Source organism: Octopus bimaculoides, chromosome 10 (genome assembly GCF_001194135.2).
Source record: "Octopus bimaculoides isolate UCB-OBI-ISO-001 chromosome 10, ASM119413v2, whole genome shotgun sequence".
Taxonomy (NCBI): domain Eukaryota; kingdom Metazoa; phylum Mollusca; class Cephalopoda; order Octopoda; family Octopodidae; genus Octopus; species Octopus bimaculoides.
Genome location: NC_068990.1, coordinates 6,264,029 through 6,287,893, shown reverse-complemented (window position 1 = coordinate 6,287,893; position 23,865 = coordinate 6,264,029). Strand labels below are relative to the sequence as shown.

General features: G+C 35.4%; 1 protein-coding gene across 2 annotated transcripts in view; it reads left to right on the top strand.

Moving 5' to 3' along the window:
* LOC106882330 (synapse-associated protein 1) overlaps window positions 1-23,865 on the top strand; it is a 66,480-nt gene that overhangs the window by 27,097 nt on the left and 15,518 nt on the right. Inside the window, exons 4-6 of one of the 2 annotated variants that reach the window (XM_052971019.1) lie at window positions 3,355-3,494; window positions 6,950-7,041; window positions 20,781-20,981. In XM_052971019.1, coding sequence (XP_052826979.1) covers window positions 3,355-3,494; window positions 6,950-7,041; window positions 20,781-20,981 — 433 coding nt within the window. The remainder of the gene's footprint in view (window positions 1-3,354; window positions 3,495-6,949; window positions 7,042-20,780; window positions 20,982-23,865) is intronic. The other variant, XM_052971020.1, reaches the window with a different exon arrangement.

Genomic DNA, 23,865 nt, shown 5'->3' with positions numbered 1-23,865 from the left:
AGATCTTTAGATCAGGCAATACTTCACCGAGAGGAGATATAAGCTTCTGCTTATTCCTGTCTGAAGTATCGTCCGATACTTCAGGCTTATCGTCCGATGAATTTACTTTGTTGACATTCTTCATCGACAAAATTTTTATTCCTTTCAACCTTTCAGTCAAGTCCGCCTTTCTTCCAGTAACATACTGTCCATATAATCTTAAATATTCCTTTAACTCAGGCACAGTAAGTACTTCGATAGCTGAATCATCAAGCTGCTTTATATTCATGATAAGGCGTAAAACAATAACAATGGCATGGGTTAGCCTCCGGAAGTTTAATTATCTACATGGAGTGCCGCCTAGCCAAGGGAGATAACCTACTTATAGGAAAGCCCTATAGTACCATGCAGAAGGACTGAACATGGAACCATGTGGTTGGGAAGCAAACCACACAGTCATTCTTGTACCTAATGTGTGTGTGTGTGTGTGTGTGTGTGTTTACATTTGTTGTTAAATCGAGTATTGTGTCCCATTATATCTCAAAGTTAGCAGTTCATCAATCAGAGATCTATAAAATAAATGCCAGATTGAAAAACGTACTGAGGTCTGTAAGATCAATTAAATTTTTGAAGGTGATACCCCATCGTAGCAACAGTTGAATGACTAAACCTCGTAAAATAATGTTTAAAGATTTAATCTCTTCAGATTTAAGGTAATGGATTACTAACCACAAGGTAACGAGTTCAAAACTTTGTATTGAATTTCCACTCTGTATGATAACACTGTATGTACATCTCAGTCACTTGACTGCCAACAATTAGCAATTGTAATTTGAAGTTGAATGGTTTGCAGTAAAAAAGATGTCCAGATTTCTTAAAAGATTATTGTGCAAAATAGTCTGAGAAAATATTTTTTTCACCCCAACAAAACACATGCACACACACAGTGGTGTCTCTGTGGTAACTTGAGCTACTACAAATAGCAGTCAAATCTCTCTTAAAACACACCCTTTCATCAAAAGAAAGACAGATTTACAGTATTTCAGGGGGAAAAAAAAAGAAAAAACTATGAGATGGGTCTGCTACATCAGAGGCAACTCTGGGCTAAACAAAACACAGACAAACATACTTCACATTAAAAGATTATCTACTAAATAATACTAATAAAGTTGATGGTATATTTTCAAAGTTTCATTCCCTGGTAAAATTCCATGTATTTTAAACATTTTCTCATTATGCCCTATCTAAGACATAGAGATTGTTCAGGCAGAGTTGCCTCCTTTAGCTAAGGATCTCAAAATTGTGCGACCTTGTTTTCAAGGTTATTTTCATAGTAAAAAAAAGAGTTATGCAAGAAACATACTTTATTTGGTAGCTAAAAGATTACTGAATCTTTTGATCTCTCAGATGTCAAAATCAGCAACTCAGTTTTCGAATCCATAAGGAACACACACACGCACGCGCACGGGTTATTTCTGCCTTGGAAATATGTTTCTTTTAAGATATAAAGGTAAAAGTAAAGACCCCCTTCGGTCTTGAAGAATCATGGGATTGCACCTAGAAAGTTCCCCTCCAAGGCACAAGCCCAGGCAAGGTTGTTTGTAGAAGACCCGCTGTTGCCCTTGCAAATCAGCCTCCTCTCTCCATGCCACTGATGTTATCCAAAGAAAAGGCAAAGGCTGATGGTACAGCTTGGCACCAGTGATGTAACAACTCGTTTCTATAACTGAGTGAACTGGAGCAATGTGAAATAAAGGGTCTTGCTCAAGAACACAACACACAGCCTGGTCCAGGAATCGAACTCACTACCTCATGATTGTGAGTCCAATGCTCTAACCACTGAGCAGTGCACCTTCACTTTGAAGATATAGCCTATATGTAAATACTTATTCATTCCTGAAAGATTTTAAAGTATCAGCACTTATCTCTAGTTCGATAGTGTTAAGTAGATGAGAGATAAATATCCCTTTTAAGCTTCTAATTTATCACAGATAACATTTTAGCACAAGCTGGCTCTCATTGTTGATAAGGGAACTGAGTTTGTGTTCTGCCAGGAAACAATAAAATAAGTGCAACAGATTTGAATTTGTGAGCTATTTGATGTAATCTAAAATTCGATCTCTCTTACAATCTGGCACTCCAATACTGTAGCCACATTTAAGCAATTAAATACCTTATACAACCTATGAGCAAATTTTCTAAAACCTTATTCCCTTTATACAACCATTCCTTTGCCTTCTTCTTCTATTACCAACCACTATGGCTTTAGCCTTACACTCTTAGATATTCGAGAATTATTAACTATTATATTATGTCGACCAAAACTTTTGCTATATTTTGGTAATTTATTTGCTTGATTCATCAAGTTACAACAAAAACAGCTTAGCATTCAAAGTAGAGTCCATCGTGTTGCACTGTTTGAAGCCACCTTTCTGCCAGTTCGTTGATTCCACACTAATACCAGTTCTTGATCTTTGAGGGGAAGAACTTCTTCACTGAAACTTCCACTTCTTCTTCATTGATGAAGTGTTGTGAATGCAGGAAGTGAGCCATGGATTGGAACAAGTAATGTTACTTAATAAGGCACTTATATTTGCCAAATGCAACTCTGATTTATACAAACACGAGATTGATATTATATTAGCAGCCTGTAGTACAATAATTGATTATGATAACAAGCCATGGATAGGATTGATTGTATTGATATAACAATAGAATCAAAGATTCAGCGCAGGTCACCGATCTTGTTGGTATTTGCATTCTTTTCCAGATCAGGTGGTGAAGAGGGTCTATATAGGGATGATACTCTTTTCCTTGTCGGAAATTGCAGTAGATTATAGTAAACTGCTCCTAACTATTGAAAAGACCATAAAGTAGTAAATTTTCTAGATGTAACTCTTAATCTAAACACAGTTTTTTGAACCATTCCATAAACCAAATGAGAATCTAAGATATGTAAATAGAAATTCAAATCTTCCACCTTTGGTATTAAAAACTATTATGAAAAGCATATCAAATAGAATGTCCAGGCTGTTTGCTAATGAAAGAATATTTAATTCACATTCGGAGTATTACAATGCAGCACTGGCCAGTGCTGGGTATAAGGATAAAATTAAATATTCACCTAATAATAAGATAACCAATAAATATAGAAATGGATTTTTACCTTGGAGGGGAACTTTCTAGGTGCAATCCCATGGTCATTCATGACTGAAGGGGGTCTTTATTCTTTAACCTTTTTACTAATGCAAAACCCATTTATATGTAAAAAAAAAAGCTTTTATGATTAGATTTTTGAAACATTATTTAAGTAAGCGTGTATGAAATATCATTTTTCTCACAAATCTCATTGCCTTACTATTATGTTTTTTACAGGACAAGAGAAATTTCCTAAGAAATCCTCCTGCGGGAGTTCAGTTCAGTTTTGATTTTGATACTGTCTATCCAATTGCAATGGCAACTCTACAAGAAGACCCTGAACTTCAGAAAATGAGGTTTGAGTTGGTGCCCAAACAGTAAGTATATCTATAGTTAAGCAGGCTGGTGATGGAAAGTGAAGGGGTGTGACAGCTAAGAGAGTTTTAATGTTTAATCTAGAGATTCAGAGCAGTGTCTGGTCTATCTCTGATTTCCTTGAGTAGGTGTTGAAGAAGGGATTGGGGGCAATAAAAAGGATGTTCAGCTTAAGCTGTTATAGGTTTAGCTGGAGTAAAAACATGATTATGAAAGAAGTTCTCCCTAGAGAGAAAAAGATTAGGCAAAACTATTCGATATTGAGTCTGAGAAATGAAATGTTGCAATTATCAGGGATGATGGAAAGGCAACTGGGAAGTGAATTCAAAGTGTGTAGTAGGAAATAAGGAGTGAGTGTGAAGCTGGAATTGTGACATTGAGAAAATGGAAGTGCCTATTATCATGATACTTATTAAAAATAAAGGGATATGAAGGGGAGTTAGAAAGTAAAGATTGGGAGTATATAATTTGATATTTCCATGTGATTTATGAGGTTTTTTAAAGACCCTTCTTATATTTACTGGGATTAAATCATTGACTGTGTACTTACTCTTTCTGATGTGTTTTTATGCCTACTTAAAAGAAATCTACTTAAATTACAGCATACCCCAAAAAATGCTTTGCAGAACTTACTTATGTGTTTTTACATCCTGAGCTCAGATCCCAACTTGGTCGACTTTGCTCATTATTTTTAATAGGGTCACTTACAAGTAACCCTGTATTATTTAAACTTTATGCCAAAGGTTTAGAAGAAATACAGGGTTACTTACAAGTGACCTTATATTATCTAAACCTTATGCCAAAGTTTAGAAAAAATAAACCTGGTTTTGATGGGGGCCAGTCTTTGAATCTATATGTGTGTTTACCTTGTGTTAGTGTGTGTATGCTAAGAGACTAAGATTAGAAAAAATACATTGTCACTTTACATTCTGAATTAAATTACTCTTCTTATCAACTTTGTTTGACATTGTTCTAAGGTTGATATTCAAATTGATGTTATCAACAATTTTTTTCCTCCATTCCCCTGTCAAGTATCACAAATATTGGATCTAGTACTGATACTTCAAAAGTATTGTAAGATAGTTTTTGTGAAGAAAAAAATGGGTTTCTGATTGAGGTACAAGGCCAGCAAATTGGAGAGGAGGGGCTTAGTTGATACCCTTGACTCCTTAGTTGACTGATATTTTATTATAGGTCACTATAAATGAACTGAAAAGCATGTTTACCCGAGTGGAATTTGAACTCAGAATGTAGAAAGTTACAAAAATATCACAAGGCATTTTTACTGACATTCTGTTGATTCTACCTGCTCACCATTTTGTCTTTTTGTGAGAGAAATCCTATCAGTGTTTACTTTTTGTTCACAGCACCTTTATATAATATATTCATACTAGCAGCTAAACCCGGTTTCACCCAGCCTGTTTGGATGATGTGGCTGTGATCGTTTTAGGTTAGGTATGATCTGTAACAGCTACGCCTCGGATATTTCCAGAAAGTCCCCGGAACTTTCCAAGAAGTCATCGGAATTTTCCAGGGAGTCCCATCATCGGAACTCTCCAGGAATTTCTCGGAACTTCCCAGCAAGTAGCTCATCCTCGAGACTTTCCAGGAAACTCTCGGAACTTTCCATGAAGTACCATCCTTGGAAATTTCCAGGAAGTAATTCTTCCCCACGTTGGAACTTTTTCAGGAATACTCGGAACTTTCCAGAAATTAATTCCTCCCCTCCTCCCCTACCTTGGATCTTTCCACGAAGTAATTTGCCCCCCAGAACTTTCCAGGAAGTAATTCCTCCTATGGACAAGTTGGTGTGCCGACCAGCACTGTCTGCTCAATGCAGACATACACTTGCAACTAGCACTCGGCTTGAGAGCAACTGCTTGCACATCGTTTCCTTGACGCTTGGCCTCCAGACCTGTGTGCCTCACGAATGCCATTATGGATCCACTGTGGATTCTTTCGGTCTCCGTCCACTGTCATGCCAGCATATTACTGGCCACCTTCTATGCCCTGCCACCCTTAACAAGATCATAAAGCATGGCTTAGACGCTTCAGATTCCCCTTGCCAGCTCAAGCCAGTGGAGCTAGACTGAGGGGACGGTAGAAGGCCAGATGGTATGACAATTGTGTCTCTTTGCCTTGACTGCAAGTTGATTGCAAACAAATATCACTGCCATACAAACAATGTTGCTTGTTTGAAGTTTTCTCTGTAAAAATGTTTAGTCATTGTGCTCTTCTTGTCTGAAAGACTCAGCAAAATATTAGCTTACTTGGAAAAAGGATTGGCAAGAAGGGCTGCAGAAAATTTTACCGCAGTGATTTTCGTCTGATGCAGTCAAGCATGGATATTAAAGCAATGATGTTAATGATGAAATTATCTTATATTATATTGAAGTAACTTAGATGTCCTCAATATAGGCAGGGATATGGTCAAAGATTTTTTTGATGGTTAGATGTTAGAAGGCTGAAATATTTGAATGAGTAGGTGACTAAGTCTTGGAGCCAAAGTAATTGAAAGCCTTTGTTGCTTATATCCAGATGAGAGAGGTGAGAAGCCGGGTTAGTGGAATTGACTTTTACATTGGACACCAACTTTCAGAGTAAAGTTAAAGTGAAGAGTGTAGTCTGGGTAGCAGAGATGAAATATAAACAAAGTTGAGAGATTTGAGTGTCAGAGAAGGATAGGGTGTACTGTTTGTACAAATGGCGTGATGTATGAATTCTAGGCTGGATGACTGTCTGCAGATGTGAGAGAATTGTCTGGTGGGTTTAGTTGGTATCTACAAAGTACAGAGGGTGTCATTGTACTATGAGTTCATGATAAACCCTTACAGGACCTTGGTCTGAATGCTTGCAACAGACCCAACTCTGTTAAAGTTACTCATGAAACATGTTGAAACTTTATAATTTCAAGAATAAATCCATTTAAAAATTAAATAATTTTACTTATCCTTTTCCCTGATTAACTCTGCCAGACAAATCTAAAAGTGCAGAAGGACTTTACAATGACACTGCACACTCAAATACTTTATATGCATAAAGTGGAGCAAAATAATATTGTAGACCACTATTAATCACTGTTTGGTCAATCGATTAATAAGTTTGATTCTTCTCATTGCTGTAAAGGTTCAGCAGACATATTTCTTGTGTTTGTAAAGAATAAAGACTAAGCAATGGCACAATTAAATGAATACTTACCAATTATAAACTGTTTCTTTTACTTATAGTGATTGTTATTTATGATTATTTGCATTGGTTTTTACATCTTGTATGGTCTTAAACCATCATTTCTGTCCAGCTTGGTAACTTTAACCAAAAAATTGTTCTTGCATTTAGTTTTCTGTCATTCTCATTGGTTTCCTTTTTAACCTAATTTAAATAAAATATTATATCATTCTATTAAAGATACTAATTTCTTTCAAATCATTCAATTTTTCTGTCCTCGCTCTGATGAAAGAATTAATGAGGAGAACTTCTGGCGAAACTACTTTTACCGAGTATCCCTTATCAAGCAATCAACTCAACTTACCTCAATTGCTCAATCTACTGGTAAGTTAACTTTTTTCCTGTGTATTTTTATATTCTGGACTGTTGTGTCATTCAGCTTTTTGTCAGTATTGGATATCCCGTACTAGATTTTGTTTTCCACATTATTAACTTGGTTAATTTTTCATTTTCAACTTATATACATAATCATTGAAAAGAAATTATGGCATTTAAATAACAATTATGAGAAAAAAAAAAAAAACGTAAATGTAATTCCTATAGTATATAGCACTAAGAAAAGTTATGAAAAACAGCTGATGCAATAAATTATTTCTATTTCAAAATGAATATTACCGCAAATCTTAAATCACATATTTATAATTATCCGTGTTTGTTGTGTGCATGTGCGTGTATGTTGATATTGTGATATAATTCTTGGAGTATTCGGAAGAAAATCATATTCCGTAACCCGTTCAATTGGTTGAAGCAATCGAAGACATTTATATACTTATTCAAATTCATCCTTTCTGAATTAAACTTATCTTTGGATTTGAGCCAAGCACTGTACTACAACTCAAAATACTTGTCAGTTACACAATACATATTCTGGTTATAACATCCAGTTAATGCTATAGATGGGCTTTTGAAATTTCATTGTGAGATACACACTGAAGGGCCAATAACAGATTATAAATCACTAACACTTCGACTACTGTTCTGTCATTTTATTAACTTCCAAGATGCAAAACATTTTGGAAAATTTAGCTCTAAAAACCCACTTCAAAAACATAATATAATACAAATATAATACAAATATGTTAATAAGAAAATTATGCAAATTATTTTCACAATATCAATTATAATTCACATATTTATGAATGATTATATAAAATTCTTCATATTTTGCTTGCATTTTTTATATATTTTTCTCTTGTACATTTTTTCTTATACATTTCAATATTTTCTTTGAAGTTTTATAATTTTTAGGTGTTTTTGCCACACTCACCACACTCACATACACTCATGTATGTGTGTTTGTATATATGAATGCATATATATTTGTATGTATGTGTGTGTGTATATATATATATATATATATATATATATATATATACACATACATACACATTATATATACATATATATATATACTTATACACACATACATACAGTATGAGAGAATAACAGGAAGCAAGTTGTCTTAGTATATATTTTTTTTTTCATGGACATTACACTCACTTCAGCAATTGATAATCAAAATTGATGAATAATCACAAATTATATATTAAAACTGAATTCGAGCACAAGGCCAGCAATTTGGGCGAGGGGGTAAATCAATTACATCAACCTCGGTGTTCAACTGTTACTTATTTTGTCGACTCCAAAAAGATGGAGGCCAAAGTTGACCTCTACAAAATTTGAACTCAGAACCTAAAGATGAACAAAATGTTGCTAAGCATTTTACCCAGCATGCTAATGATTCAACCAGATTGCTGCCTAATCACAAATTATATATAACTGTGATTAGGCAGCAAAAATATATTTGACCAGATCAATCATGGATCTTGATTATCAATTGCTGAAGTAAGAGTAACGTCTAAACAAATTACCTACAACTTGCTTCTTGTTATTCTCTCATGCTACATGTGCTGTTCATACTATACAATACCCTTATATTGTATGCATGTTCCCCTGGATCACACAGCAGATGGAGTTTTATGTTTCATGTGGATACTATCCAGAGCCATAACCTTAAATGGTAATTTGTTGCACACTTAGCACATCTATTTATCTATTTCCACTTTTATATGTATATATTTCATCATCATCATCATCATCATTATCATCATCATCATTATCATCATTTAATGCCTGTGTTCCATGCTGGCATGGGTTGGATGGTTTGACTGGATCTGATGTGTCCAAGGACTGTATCATTCTCCAGTGTCTGTTTTGGCATAGTTTCTACAGCAGCCGGATGACCTTCCTGATGCCAACCACTTTACAGCATTGATGGGGGTGCTCTTTTTGTGCCACCTGCACTATAGAGGTTGCCATGCAGCTCACAGAACTACAGACCCTGATGGAGTGAGAGGTGGGGGAGCTTCATACTAGTGGATAAGGGCATTGAACTATGAGAGGAGGGCAGTGCTGGTTCTTGTAGAGGATCTGCCTAGCTACTAACATCTAGTAGGGGAAGGGGAGAGGAAAAGAAAATTAACAGTAGGAGCTGCAATAGATAGATAATGGTGATGGCGTGCATAGGTGGTCCCACAAGGTGAGTTGATGAATTGGTTTGCAAGTTTGTACAGGAAGGAGAATGAAGGGACAATGAGGCAGATTGAAGGGTAGACGAGTAAGAAACCATGAGTTTGGGGGAAGATAGAGGGATGCAGAAGAGAGTGAGTGGGGGTGGGGGGAAAGCAACAAGAATAGTAAATATGATATGGCTGTCAAAAGGTGGAGGATAAGAGAAAGAGAGAGAAATAACATGGTTGGTAGTCTGCAGGAGCTGGGTGGTGGGAGAAGCAGACCTAATGCATGAGAGGAGTGGATGAGTGCAATATGTTTAGCTGATGAGGGCAGGTCTTTTATCATCTCCTCCATCAGGATCAAGGTCTTGAGGTCAACCTTAATCACTTCACCCCCTTCCTGAGTCTCCTTCTGCAATTTCCAGCCACATTTAACAATCAGCACTTCTCTATCTGGCTGTCTTCATTCGTACTCATCATATGTCCATACCAGCACAATCTTCTTTATTGCACACTACATCTGATTCCCGTAATGCCTAGTTTTTCACTCAAAATCTTTGTACTAATGCACACTCACATTGCACATACAGCACATATGTGTGTGTGTGTGTGTGTATTCATCCTCTTCATCACAATCATTTTAATATTCACATTTCCATGCTGGCATGAGTCAGATGAAATTCGTTGAAGCAGGTTTTTCTACAGCTGGATGGCCTTCTTGTTGCCGCCCCTCACCTGTTTCTAAGCATTTCCATGAGAGCATGGCAACAGGGAAGGAGGATAAAAGTCACCAGCATTGCAATCCTTCCTTGCTCAAGCAACATAGCTTATGATTTGGAAGAATAGCAGGATGTAGGTAGTGGAGGAACAGGGAGGGGTAATATTCAATATGTGCAAACCTAGTACTTTCCTCTCAGTTAGGGGGTCTTGTGATGTGATGAGTAGAAGAGATGAGAAAATACAGAACAAGTACAACAGTTAGGAGAATAAACGATTGTGGTGTGAGAGGGTATGGAATGGACAAGAGATGGATGAAAATGGGGATGCATGCCCAAAGGGTACAGAATAGGCAAAGCAAAAGATAGTATGTGGTATTGCAGAACAACCGACCTTCTCTGCAAGCATAGTGCATGTGACAGGCCCTTTGTCACCAGCAGAGGTAGGAGCTCTATGAACTTTGCCCAGGCTATTCTTATTCTAGCAGCTACACTCTCAGAGCAACCGCCCCCGCTACTGACTTGGTAACGGAAGCTGTCCCCCTGGAATGTGGCGCAGGCTGTTTTCTGTACATTTTCAGTGTTCATTGCCCCTGAGCATTTGCCACACATTTAGTAAAAGTCAACAAGAATGGAAATACTAAACAAAGAGGAATTAATTTTTTTAATGTCAGGACAACAAATGCTGGAAAAAGGAAAAACACAAGAGAAAACCTCCAAAACAATTGAATAAAAAAGACCTTAATATTATAAATATATTGAAAAAGAATTTATATAATGATGAATTTCAACATTTGGCAAGTGGGTTAAAATAACACCTACACAAACAGTCAACTATCAAAAATCAAAGAAGGTTGTCCCAGAATTCTGTCAAAAATTATAATTGATTGTGGTTTTCATCAATAAAAATAGTGATGTTGATTAATCCCTGATAAGGAACAAACTAAAATTCACCCACTTCATCAAAAAGAAGAAATACTCATATAAACCAGTATATCCTTTCCAAATTTCCTTTTAAACATTCGTTTCAGACCAAATATTACCAAATCAGAAAAAATCCACTCTTAAAACATCTCCAAAACAATGATACAATAGTCATCAAACAAACATATAAAAGTGATGCTATTGTCATAAGGGATCTGAATATTAACAAGATTTACCTGAAGATCAGTTGAAGGATATAATCTTTTACCTATCAAGACAACTTTTGTTTTTCTAAACATAACCAGTGGAAAGAAGAAAAAAAAAACAGCTGAAAAGAAACAGACACTGCTGATGCATACACAGAGAGAGAGAGAGAGAGAGAGAGAGAGAGAGAGACTGAGAAGAAAGTAGAAATGGAAAAGACAAAGAGATGATAATTGAAGCATGCAAATATGAACAAAAGCAATTCGTGTGTACTCATGAAGATATTTTTACACCAAATATTCCAACAGAGAAGAATACCCTGTAACAGAAATTTGACCATGCTGCATCTTTGATTAATTTGTGCAACAATGCAGTCATAAAAAATGCACATAAAGCAAGGGAGTAGTGATGAAACCATCTTGTTATACTTTCCTAATAAAGAAAAATTAAAGGAATTTGGGAGCTAATTCTGAAGATAGTTTCCTGCAAGTACACAAGCACCATCTGTGTTGTATGTATGTCACATACTATGGAGTGCCAAACATATTTACAGATAAAATTGCAAACAACACATGGCTCACACAATCCAGTTTCAACGTTTTGTACAAAAGAAAAAATTCAAGCTACCTCAAATTGCTGGAATATCCAGCATCATTGAATTTGGCTTGGAACAACTTTGAATTTCATCAAGACACAATGTTTAGTTTCTCGTTAAACAATGCAAACTATAGTTGGGATCTGGGTTGAAAGAGATTATACAAAGAGATTATACAAAGTGTTGTAGATGATCTTTTATCAACTTCACTATTGCTTCTGATTAAACTGCATTGTTTACCCAAATCCACATCCATGAAACTGACATTCAGATTGGCCAACAAATGTGTATTATGCTACAGAGCTATTGCAGAGCACAATTAGTTGTTGAACATTTGCAGATGACATATTTTGTCATTTATTAACTGCAGTAAACTGCTAAAATAGCAATTTTACTGCTAAAATAGCAATCATTATACTCGGAACAGATTGACAATATGGCATTGTTTTTTATGTAAACATGATTTCGAGCGTGGCCGTTTTCGTGCGGGTGACACGTAAAAGCACCCACTACACTCTTTGAGTTGTTGGCGTTAGGAAGGGCATCCAGCTGTAGAAACTCTGCCAAATTAGATTGGAGCCTGGTGTTGCCATCTGGTTTCACCAGTCCTCAGTCAAATCGTCCAACCCATGCTAGCATAGAAAGCGGACGTTAAACGATGATGATGATGATGATGATAATTAAGGTTGCAGCAATTTGATCAACTTTAATCAGGATTATGATTCATTATATTTTGTTCTCATGTTTCCAAAAGGGGAGAAAAGTTTGGGGTATAATTCTCATGGATATGAATAATAACAAAAGCATATATGGATGTACTATTATGCATACAAGATAATGCATCAGATCAATGATTTTGAAATGTTTCAGTCACAAGAGTACAATATCAATAGTTATTGCAAACTGAAAAAGAACAGTACCGTTCTCTTCAAAATACTCTACAAGAACAGAAAGGAGAATGTTTTCAAGTCTCAATGAACCAAATGCATTGTGACAACTTCCTTTGATATCTATAGCTTCCTTCCATTTTCTTTCATAAAGAAAACACAAGTCTATGAAAGCCTTGATACTGTGGTTGATTTTATAAATGAAGAAATTATCAACGTATTGATAGTGAATCAGTCATATTTAAACATCAATTCCCATGATTGTGAAGGTAATCAATACAATTATCCAATTTAGTTCTTAAAGAACTCTAACTTTGGTGAAGTTCTCCCACCAACTTTCACCTGGGAAAAGAGATACGATGTAATACTTCTGAGAGATTTAAATAATGCTGATTGGCTTTGCAATTGAACAAGAATTTGAATTTACTTGAACACTTGACTGAAGGTGATATATTTACAAAAGGTGAACATTATAAAAATGTCACTGTGCTAAGAATTAAACTGAAACATTCAAATGCCTCGCAGATATCATCCTAATGCAATTACAACTTGTAATGTGAGTGGAGTTTGCTATGACAGCTAATAAATTTTAATGTCAGCCATTGAGTAGATAGATTAGTGTTCCTCAGCTGCTGAACACATGAACAATTGTATGTTGCTCTTTGAAGAACTATACTGGGTACCACAGCTAGCATGAGTGTTGAAGAAAGTCACAAACATTGTGTGCACTAAAATTTTCCAATTACTGAATTCATTCATATAAATTTATATATACATGTTTTTTATCCTCTTTTTTCATACCATCATACTTCATCTTTATCATCATCAACAGCTACTGTTGCTGAACAAAGCAAGAGTAGGCACACTCATAATTTCTATGTGAATTAATATAGCAGGACTAAATTCAAATGTGTCATTTATTTTCCAGGTTGACCCACCCCACTAGCTATTTGATGTTTAAAAACTAGTTATATAGAAACTTTTTTTAAAATTCCTATTTTGTTTTTCATGTAGGATGAATTATGTAAAATGTTAGCGAAAAAGATTTTGCTGTTTCTTGCAATACATACATCTAAAGCAACCTTTTTTCAGGAGCCCTTACACTACTTTTGTGGATCCCCAATTTATAGTTTTGTGATGTGGACCCCCCCCCCGCCCCAAATCTTATAGGGACCCCTAGAGGCCATATGAACCTCAGTTGACGACCATTGCCTTGAATTGTCATCACATTAGACCAATATGAAAATTTTAAAACTGTTTACAAACATGAAAGTCAATCATTTTGGAGATGAGCTGTCCTGTTAGTTTACCAAAAATTTGTTACTAGTTAGAGAGGGAAGACTTACTCCTAACACTATAAACCCATCTTGGTTAAAACGACATATGAATTGATATCAAAGGTGTTTCTCAACCTGCAGCATCATGTGATTGAATGCAAAGGAAACATATTTAAGCAAAAGCATCAACTGGCTTCAGGAAACAGTTATCCTACAAATCAATAGACATGGACCCAGCAGAATTTAAAAGTTTAGTTAGAACCCTTTAGGTCTATCACCACACTGATTTCAGCTAAAAAGCAGTCCCTAATAATGCTGTGTAGTGAGGCTATGCTGTAGCACACAACAAATGGCTAGCAAGTTTATGCCACGTGTTGTCAAGATTACCACTTTCATTGGATGCACGAAAAAGAGGGTGCAATTACACCCAGAATTTCACTCCTACTGACAGATATACCTCTCAGTTTCGAAAACTTCAGTTTCCTGGACATCTAAGCTTTGCCATGTCAGTCAATGAATACCAAGAGCAAACATTGATAGTTGCTGGACTACATCTTGATGAGTTCTGTTTAGCTAATGGCCAATTTTATGTAGGCTGCTCAAGAGTAAAAAAAACCCCATAATCTCTTTAAAATCATTGTCTATCCTCAGATGCTGACATGACAATGTCCAGAATGGTCAAGGCTAAAATGAGTACAAATCTAATACATGAGCTGTAGCTCATCACAACTCTTGATATAGTGTTTTTATCATTGCATGTATTGCTGTTCTACTATTTGGATGTTTGGGTTTCTGCTGAGCCTGGTTTCTTTGTGTTATGAGAAATATTTTATTTCCATGTTTGCTTCACTTCCTGACACTTCTGTTTCAAATTATTTTAAGAAGTAAAGAATATCAAGAGTAAAACATTAAGTAAATGTTTTCACACTTACTTAATCTTGTGTTCTTACTTAATTTTCTTAAATTAGACAAAGGTCATTGACACAATTAAATATATTAGACCAGTGCTTGGTAACCTTTTTTTTCACTTGAAGTACACTTACATTCTTTTCAAAATATAACTAAAAGTATAAGGAGAAAAAAATTATATTCAGGTTACACTGCGATACACCTACCATCGTCTCATGGCACACCATGCGGAGCACTGCATTAGACACCAGAATGCGTAAAACGAATTGGATAACAATTTCATTTCATACATAAAACATAACATTTTATCTATCAGCAGGGTTTTAAAAAAGCCAAATAAGCTTTGAGAACAATTCCTCACTGAGAATGAATTTATAGCTATTTTCCAGCCTGAGCAGCAATGCTTTATATTCTGCTCGTGTTTTTATCTTTTAAATTTTCTATGTTTTACATGTCTCAGTCATTGGACTGTGGCCATGCTGGGGTACTGCCTTGGAGAATTTTTAGTCATATGAATCGACCCCAGTACTTTTTTTTTAAGCCTGATACTTGGTTTCTTGGACACTTGGTCTCTTTTTTATTAAACTGTTAAGTATGAGGACAAGCGCACACACACACATACACATGCACAGACGTACACACACACACACACTGGGCTTCTTTCAGTATCTGTCTACCAAATCCACTGACAAGGCTTTGACTATGTAAAGACACCTGTCCAAAGTGTCAGCGGGACTGAACCCAGAGCCATGTGTACCACACAGCCATGCCTGTGCCTATGTGTATGTATGTATGTAATTAGCTTGAGGCTATATCAGAACTGTAAGGTGCCACAAAGTGACATGGGGTGAATAGTAAGTGAACTTTACAACCACACAGACATGCCTGTCTCTTATTTTTGAGTCATTCAAGAAGCAACATAATTATCATAAAATATGAGGAGGAGCATTCTCAAAGTAACATAAAGGAAGGAAATGTGATGGAAACCCTATTCATTTGGGGTCAATGAACACTTGTTATAAACTGTGAACAGAAAAGTGAAGACACTGATATCTGGAAGAAAATGTGCATGCTATGATAAGTTTGAGAAATGGTGTCAGTTGTAACATATTGTGTAGGTAGAAAAGGCAAGAGAGGAAGGTAACTTGTGTGTGTGTGTGTGTGTGTGTGTGAGAGAGAGAGAGAGAGAGAGAGAGGAAGCAAGAAAGAAACAAGATATTTTTCACAGAATGGAAATAAAAGGATGTATTAGCCGTCACTATTTTCCCTTAGGATTCTGTTTCGAAAAAGAAATTGGGTTGTTGATTTGATTTAATGATATATAAGACAACACTTTTCATGCAGTTATATTTATATTTGCATACAAATATATAAACAATGTACAATGTCATCTCAAATGCAAATTTATGATTTTTTTTACTTACTGCATCTGGAAGACAAGATGGTAACCATGACTTTTTCAGACACTCTTAGATTAATGAGATTGTGCCTTTAATCTTTGATTAAAGTAGAAGACACTTACCCAAGGTGCCATGCAATTGAATGAATTTGGAACTACATGGTTACAAAGTTCACTTTGTAACTACACAGCCATATCTACATCTTATTTTTCAAGTCCTTGAGAAAATATAAGAACAATTTTGAGTATATTCATACATAATAACACAAGAAATATTGGTAGAAGACCTTATTCACAGTTTCTAAAGGCAAACACAAGCAGTCTAATGTATTTATGTGGGACATAACTAATAGCAATGTGGAACAGAAAGGAAAATAATATTGCAGTTGGGGAGAATTGGGTCAGGGTTAAATTCCATTCTGATATGATCATTTCATTTAATATTAATGAAAAAGAGAATATTTATGGTCACCTGCTTTAAAAGCAACAGCTTCTCCACCCAGATTATAAATTCATTACATACTCTTGGTTATATTATTAAGTGTTATTGTCTGTGCTATTGGGGTTTTAGGCAAAGAAGGTGATCATCTAACTCATATTCTGCAAATCCAATCTGTGTGCAGAAAAATGAAAATATGCAACACTTTGCTGAAATTCAAAATGTAACCATTTACTATTGCTTTTATCTACATCCCAACTATTAAACTTTATTTCTTAGAGACTACCCATGTAGGAAGAATTCAATGATTAACAAAACAAAGGATGCGCTTTATCTCTCTCTCTTTCTTTCTCTCTCCCTCCCTCTCTCTCTCTCTCTCTCTCTCGCTATCTGTGCATGTGTGTGTGTGTATATATATATATATATATATATATATATATATTGGGTTGGAACAAAAGTTCATAGTGTTTTTTAACTGGTGGCATTTAAACACATGATTTTGTTTCTCACCTGACAGAAGCACATGATGTATATATATTTTCTGAAAGGTGACATTTCAACACATCTTTCTATATGATTACTGTGTGGATACTTTATTTATACTGTTTTTTAAGCTAAAAGTGAAAATGGATGAAAATGAGATACATCTTAGCCATTTGATGCTCTTTTATTTCTGGAAAAGGAAAAAAAAAACACTACAAAAATGGCAAAAGCAAATGTGCAGTTTATGGAAATGGTGTTGCATGGCTCAATGGTTAGAATGTCAGGTTCACAATCATGAGGTAGTGAGTTCGATTCCTGCACCAGGTTGTGTGTTGTGTTCTTGAGCAAGACATTTTATTTCACATTGCTCCAGTTCACTCAGTTATAGAAATAAGTTGCAACATGGTTTCGGCCGTTGCCTTTCCCTTGAATAACAACAGTGGCATGGAGAGGGGAGGCCGATATGCATGCGTGCCTGGTGGTCTTCCATAAACAACCTTGCTCAGACTTGAACCTTGAAGGGTAACTTGCTAGATGCAACCTCATGGTCATTCATGGCCGAAGGGGGTCTTTACCCTTTACCCTCTTAAGCTTGTCATAGCTGAGAAGACTGTTCATAAGTGATTTACTAGGTGAGGTGTCAAAAGTTTGATCTGGAAGATCATGAACATTCCAGCAGGCCTCCTGTCATAAGTGACGACCAAATCAAAATGCTAATTAAAAATAATCCTGATCACATGACTTGAGACATTTCAGAAATACTTTACATATCTCACGAGTGTTATAAAACACTTGAATGTATGGATAATTATGGTGTTTGGGTACCTCATTATTTAAAAGAAAAATATTTAATGGATGACATTAATGAACTAGCTATAATCACTCCAATTACTAATCAGTATTTGAAGATGATTCTTTGTAACTGATGAGCTCAGAAGGACATGGTGTATTACAAGCTCCTGCAATGTTAAACATTGAATTCAGATAATTATTGTTCCCATTTAAACCAATTAAAGAAGGCAATTGATGAAAAACATCCAGAATTGGCCAATTGTAAGAGTGTTGTTTTCCTTCAGGATAACACTTGACCTCATGTTCTCTTGTAGACCCAGCAGAAATTAGTGCACCTTAGCTTAGATCTCGTACCACACCTGCAGTGCTCACCTGAGCTTGCATCTTTAGTTTATCCTTCATTTCAATCCCTGCAAAGTTCCCTAGATGAGAAGACCTTTAGTTCTTTGGAAGACCGTGAAAATCACTTAGACAAATTCATGACCCAGAAAGATGCCAAGTTCTGGGTGGATGGGATCAGGAAATTGCCACAAAGATGGCAAAAGGTAGTGGAACAAAATGGGATATAGGTAGTTGAATAAAGATATGTACAAATATCTAAATAATATTTTTAAAATTTACTTAAAAATTGACAAACTTTTGTTCCAACCCTATATGTCTGTCTGCCTGTACGTGTGTGTGTATGTATGTTATCGGTTGATCATAAGTCAGTAAAAAATCACATATCTGAAACTGATATTTTGATATTATCAAACAAAATATTCCTTGTTATGGCATAAAACTGGTCAGGGTGTTAATGATGGTTTTGCACCAGCCATTGCATTTGGCAACATTGATGACTCTTCAGACATTCTGGAACATAAATGCAATCATGCACAACTGGCATCATGCTATGAGAAGGAACTCTTTTTTCCCCACTAGAAAATGTTATAACTGTTTACCATTTTTTAATTTTTTTGTTCCTGTCTTAGTCATAACCAACCAAACTAGGACCATATGTTTACCTCCAGCATAAAAGGGGTTATTCACATCCAATCAGCATGTCTAAAGACATTATCAGTGATACCAAGTGCAACGGTCATCACAAAACTCAGCAACATTATGACCAGTCATATACCATAACCAGGAAGATACTGTCCAACAACACACACACACACACACACACACACACACAAGTATATATTTGTATATCAACATCATCATCATTATTTAAAAGGATGTTAAATGCTGATGATGATGAAAATGATGATGATGATGGAGTTATATATATATATAAGTAGTGGGGATCAAAAAGATTTTGACAGTTAAATTTGTAGCTGTTCCATGCATATCAGACTAACAGGGTACCTCAAAAGAATGCATAAATATTCCTAACCATTCGACTGTAAAACCATTTATGTATCAATGAGATAATTGCAACACATTGTGTAGTTGTATCATGTAGTAAAGAAAGAAAAATGAACAGCTCAACCCATCACTGTACACATTTCAGTAGTGTCATCATTTATTCAATGATGCTATTACATAACTTCACACTATTGCATAACTACCATTTCCTTAGGCGATATCAACAAAGTCAGATCAATCTAAGAAGGTAAATACATTTGTAAATATAAGTATAATGAATGCATTCAACATATAGGAAGATATAAAAGGAGAATCCAAGTGGAATTTAAAAATTTACAACAGTTGTTTCAGCAGCATCATATTAATGAAAATGCTTCAATTACCCCATGACAATAATCTGTCGCCATCAAGTGATTTTTAACAAACAATTACATAGGTAGGTAGAGAATTTAAGTTGATCAGCTTGCTAAGTTCATAGCAAGATAAGTAACTGACTTGTGGATATGTATATGCATGCTTGCACCATACAGCCAGCTAATGACAACTGAATATTGTAAGCTCAGTACCCAGCCTTCTTTGGCATCCGACACATAGAAATACCTATATTCTAATGAATCCTACAACTGCATTTATATATATATATATATATATATATATATATATATGTATATATGTATGTATATATATGGTTGGACATACACATATGCATGAATGTCACAGAATATTTAAATATGTATTAAAGTAATACTGCATAATGGAGAGATATAGCATTGCTTTCAAAATCTTTCAAGACTTTCTCCTAAAAATAAACTTTTGTCTAATAGAAAAAACAATATAATATACAAAATATCGAACCAAAAGCAAGTTGATCTCAGAATGCAGACTCAACAATAAGCATTGCTTAATACATGAAAAGCCATCAAAATTTAAATATCTGTTAAATGGCTTGTTTGATTTAAACAATCATAATTTCAAAACACACTTAGGCATGAGCATGAGCTATCTGATAAATTCTGTGAGAAAACCAGAGTAATGCTCTTGTAAAGTTTTCAAAAGAATTATGTATTTCTTTGACCAATGAAAGATGTGACAATAATATCTCATTTTCTGCTATATGTTTTATGTGGTAGGCATTGAAGTGTATTAGTAATTTTATTTTCTACTTCTACTTCCCATTAGACTACTTACTAAAAATATCCCCACACTTCAACCAACTATAGTTGTGTGTGTGTGTACACACTCACGCACACATATTTCAAACTATGCTTCAAATACACATGTGAAAAAATTCCTCAATCTTTCAATTCTTCTTTCTAAAAGATCTTTAATGTGGTCTTGATCTCATTATTTGACTTTGGAAATAAAATCTATTTACAAATCTTTTTTTTTAATCTTCAGATTTTTCCTATTTCTACTTCCCATTAGAATACTTGGTTTCTATTATGCATCACTGATAGTTTATGGAATTAAGTTATCTTTCTTTATTTCTTCCCTCACACATCACCAACTACTGTCCCTAAAATTAAATATATTTTAATCTTACTTTAAAGAGAAAAAAAACAAATTTTTTTTTTGCAGAGCGGTCTTCCCCACAAATGTTTACTTCCCCCCAGACAACCAATGCCCCTGCCCAGAAGGATGAGGATTTGGCTATTGAAAATCCACCTCATGATAATGAATTCATCAGTGATTCCTTTGCCAACAGCACGATTGATGATGAAGACTTGCGCAAGGAAATGCAACAGCTTTCCGTCAAAACTAATGAAGCCAGCAATGCAGGTAAACCATTCTGCGTTTTCTGTCATATCATATACTTGTGGCAGTCTAAAGATTCTGCTGCACTAACTTCCTGGACAGTGAGCCATTTCCTTACTTCCTTTGAGCATTTTCTTGACTCTTAGACATTTTATAATCTGCCTCTACATTCAATGATCTTTCAAGATACTTATTGGCTGTCTACTCTTGTATTTTTGATTTAGTGCAAATACCAAAATATGGATATTTGATGTGATTCTTTCAATATTGGGTCAGTCCTATTGAATAGTTATTTTCAAAGAGTTTGATGTTATGTTTTGATATCTTTTAGGTAGAACTCTTCAATGTAGCTGTTGATTCTAAAATATATTTTCTTCCTATTTTTACTAACTTATGTAGTGAATAAGAGATAATTAGAAAATTAGAGAATCACACACACACACACACATGCGCGCATGTACATATACAGAGGAGAGAGATTCGTTTAAGTGCTTCTCTTTACATCTCAACAATATTCATAATATAATATTGCAGATTTTAGCTCTTAATTTATACCAAGTGCTGTTATTGTCATTGTTTTATGTTCAAAATCCACCAGCTTTACCTTTGCAATTCAGTCAAAGTTACTAAAATAAATAACACTGATATATCACCATTGCATGCTGAATTTCTTGCACAATTTTAGCCTTGTTTCTAATCAAATGAAAACAATATGTATTACCAAAGTATGGTCATTACCATAATTTCCAGTGAGCTGAACCTGTGACTCCCTTTCAGTTGTTGTTCTGTTGTATCTTTTTCAACTTCTATCACTGACATCCTTTAACCACTTTTTATGGCTTCTTCTATAAAACTGAAGCCTTAAAACTTAGTAAGTAATCAACATATGCTATGCAATCTTATACGTGTACATGAAGATACATGAAAAAACAAGCATTTATAAAAGTTAAATTTATGATGTAAAAAAATGGTAAATTTCACACAAAAACTGCAGCATTTATTTATCTATTTTTAAATCTATTTTAATGAAATAATTTTAGTATATTGAATTAAAATTTATGTTTTTCTTTTAGGAATGAATAAACTAAGATTGAATGATAAATATATGTTTAATTTTTTTTAACAGTGCAAATTTACAGGAAAGAGAATTAAAATGTGAGGGCTAGGTGGTACTCAGACTCATCTCCTTTGGTATTATCTTAAGATTTGGGCATAACATCAAATATAGAACCAAAGCAAAGGCAGACAAAACACAGCATGTGAAAGCATTAACTTGAGAAGTGAATATCATTAGAAAGTTTTTGGGTGGCAACAGAGATGTCAGTTAAAGTGACATTTGTTATTTACATTTTATGTCCTTCCACATTTGCATAAATGCATACATTAAAAAAGAAAGGCAGTGAACTGGCAGAGATGTTAGCACGCCAGGCGAAATGCTTAGCAGTATTTCGTCTGCTGTTACGTTCTGAGTTCAAATTCCGCCGAGGTCGACTTTGCCTTTCATCCTTTCGGGGTCGACAAATTAAGTACCAGTTATGCACTGGGGTCGATGTAACTTAATCCTTTTGTCTGTCCTTGTTTTTCCCCTCTGTGTGTAGCCCCTTGTGGGTAGTAAAGAAATAATACATAAAAGATTGTGTGTGTGTGTGTGTTAGAGAGAGAGAGAGAGAAAGTGAAAGTGAATGTGTGTTTGTGTGTGTGGATTGATGAACGTTTGTGTTTACATACATACGAAGAAAAATACTTGATACATACAGTAGAGTTTGTATATTTTATAAGAAACCGAAGCTTTTTGATTCCTTGTAAGTTTCTTGTTCCTGATTATTCAAACACATCAAATAATCAATGGAATAATTAACAGTGGAAAACTTAGAGGACTGATTCAAGAAGATTCTGCTTCTATTAGTATATGTGCATGTTGTGTATTCATTTCAAGAAGTTATAAATTCCATTTAGGTTTTTATTTTCTTCTGTAGCTTAGTTTGTAGGATACTTATAGAAAAACAGCTATTCCCTGAGAATTTGGGCACAACATCAAATGTAAAACCAAAGCCAAGGTAGGCAAAGGACAGCATATGAATGCATTTACTTGAGAAGTGAGTATCATTAGGAGGATTTTGGGTGGCAACAGAGTGAGGTAGGGCCTGCCCACAAGGAACAGTGGGGGTAGAGTATAAGTAGCACAAATGGGACAGAGATGTGCCATAAGAGTGTGTTGAGAAATATTTAGAGATAACAAGTGAGGGGTGGGGGAGATGGTTGTGGGTGAGTTTTGCCAGAGGACAGAATTATGTGTGTATGAGGAGGAAGGGAGTAATGGTCAGATTGTACATGTCTATATGTATGGATGGCCACAATTTTACTTAGCTTGATGTGTCTTCTCAAGTACAGCAAATCACCAGAAGTCTCAATCCCTTGTCATCTCCTCAGAGAGGCTCAATACCTGAAGATCCTTTTGCACCACTTCATCCCACATTTTCCTGGGCCTACCCCTTCCATTGTTTCCCTCCACAGTTAGAGACTGCCACTTCTTGATGCAGATGTCTTCATCCATATGCCTCACATGACCATACGAGTACAATCTTCTCTCTTGCACACAACATCTGATGCCTCTTGTACCTAATTTTCTTCTTAAATCATTTACACTTTGTGGCAGGAGAGCTGCAATGCTGTATGGGACATGGTGTCTGATGGGGAGAGAGATGACAATTTTGGGAAGGACTGAGAGAAATGTGTGGTGTGAAGCTGTTTGATAAGAGGAGGACTGAGGATTTGATGGGGATGCTGGGGCTGGAGGAATCAGTGGAATAGCTGGCAAGGGTGAATGGAGTGTGGTGGTATGGGCATGTGTTGAGGAGGGATGAGGAGCATGTTCTGAGGAGGGTGCTTGAGTTTGAGGTAAATGGAC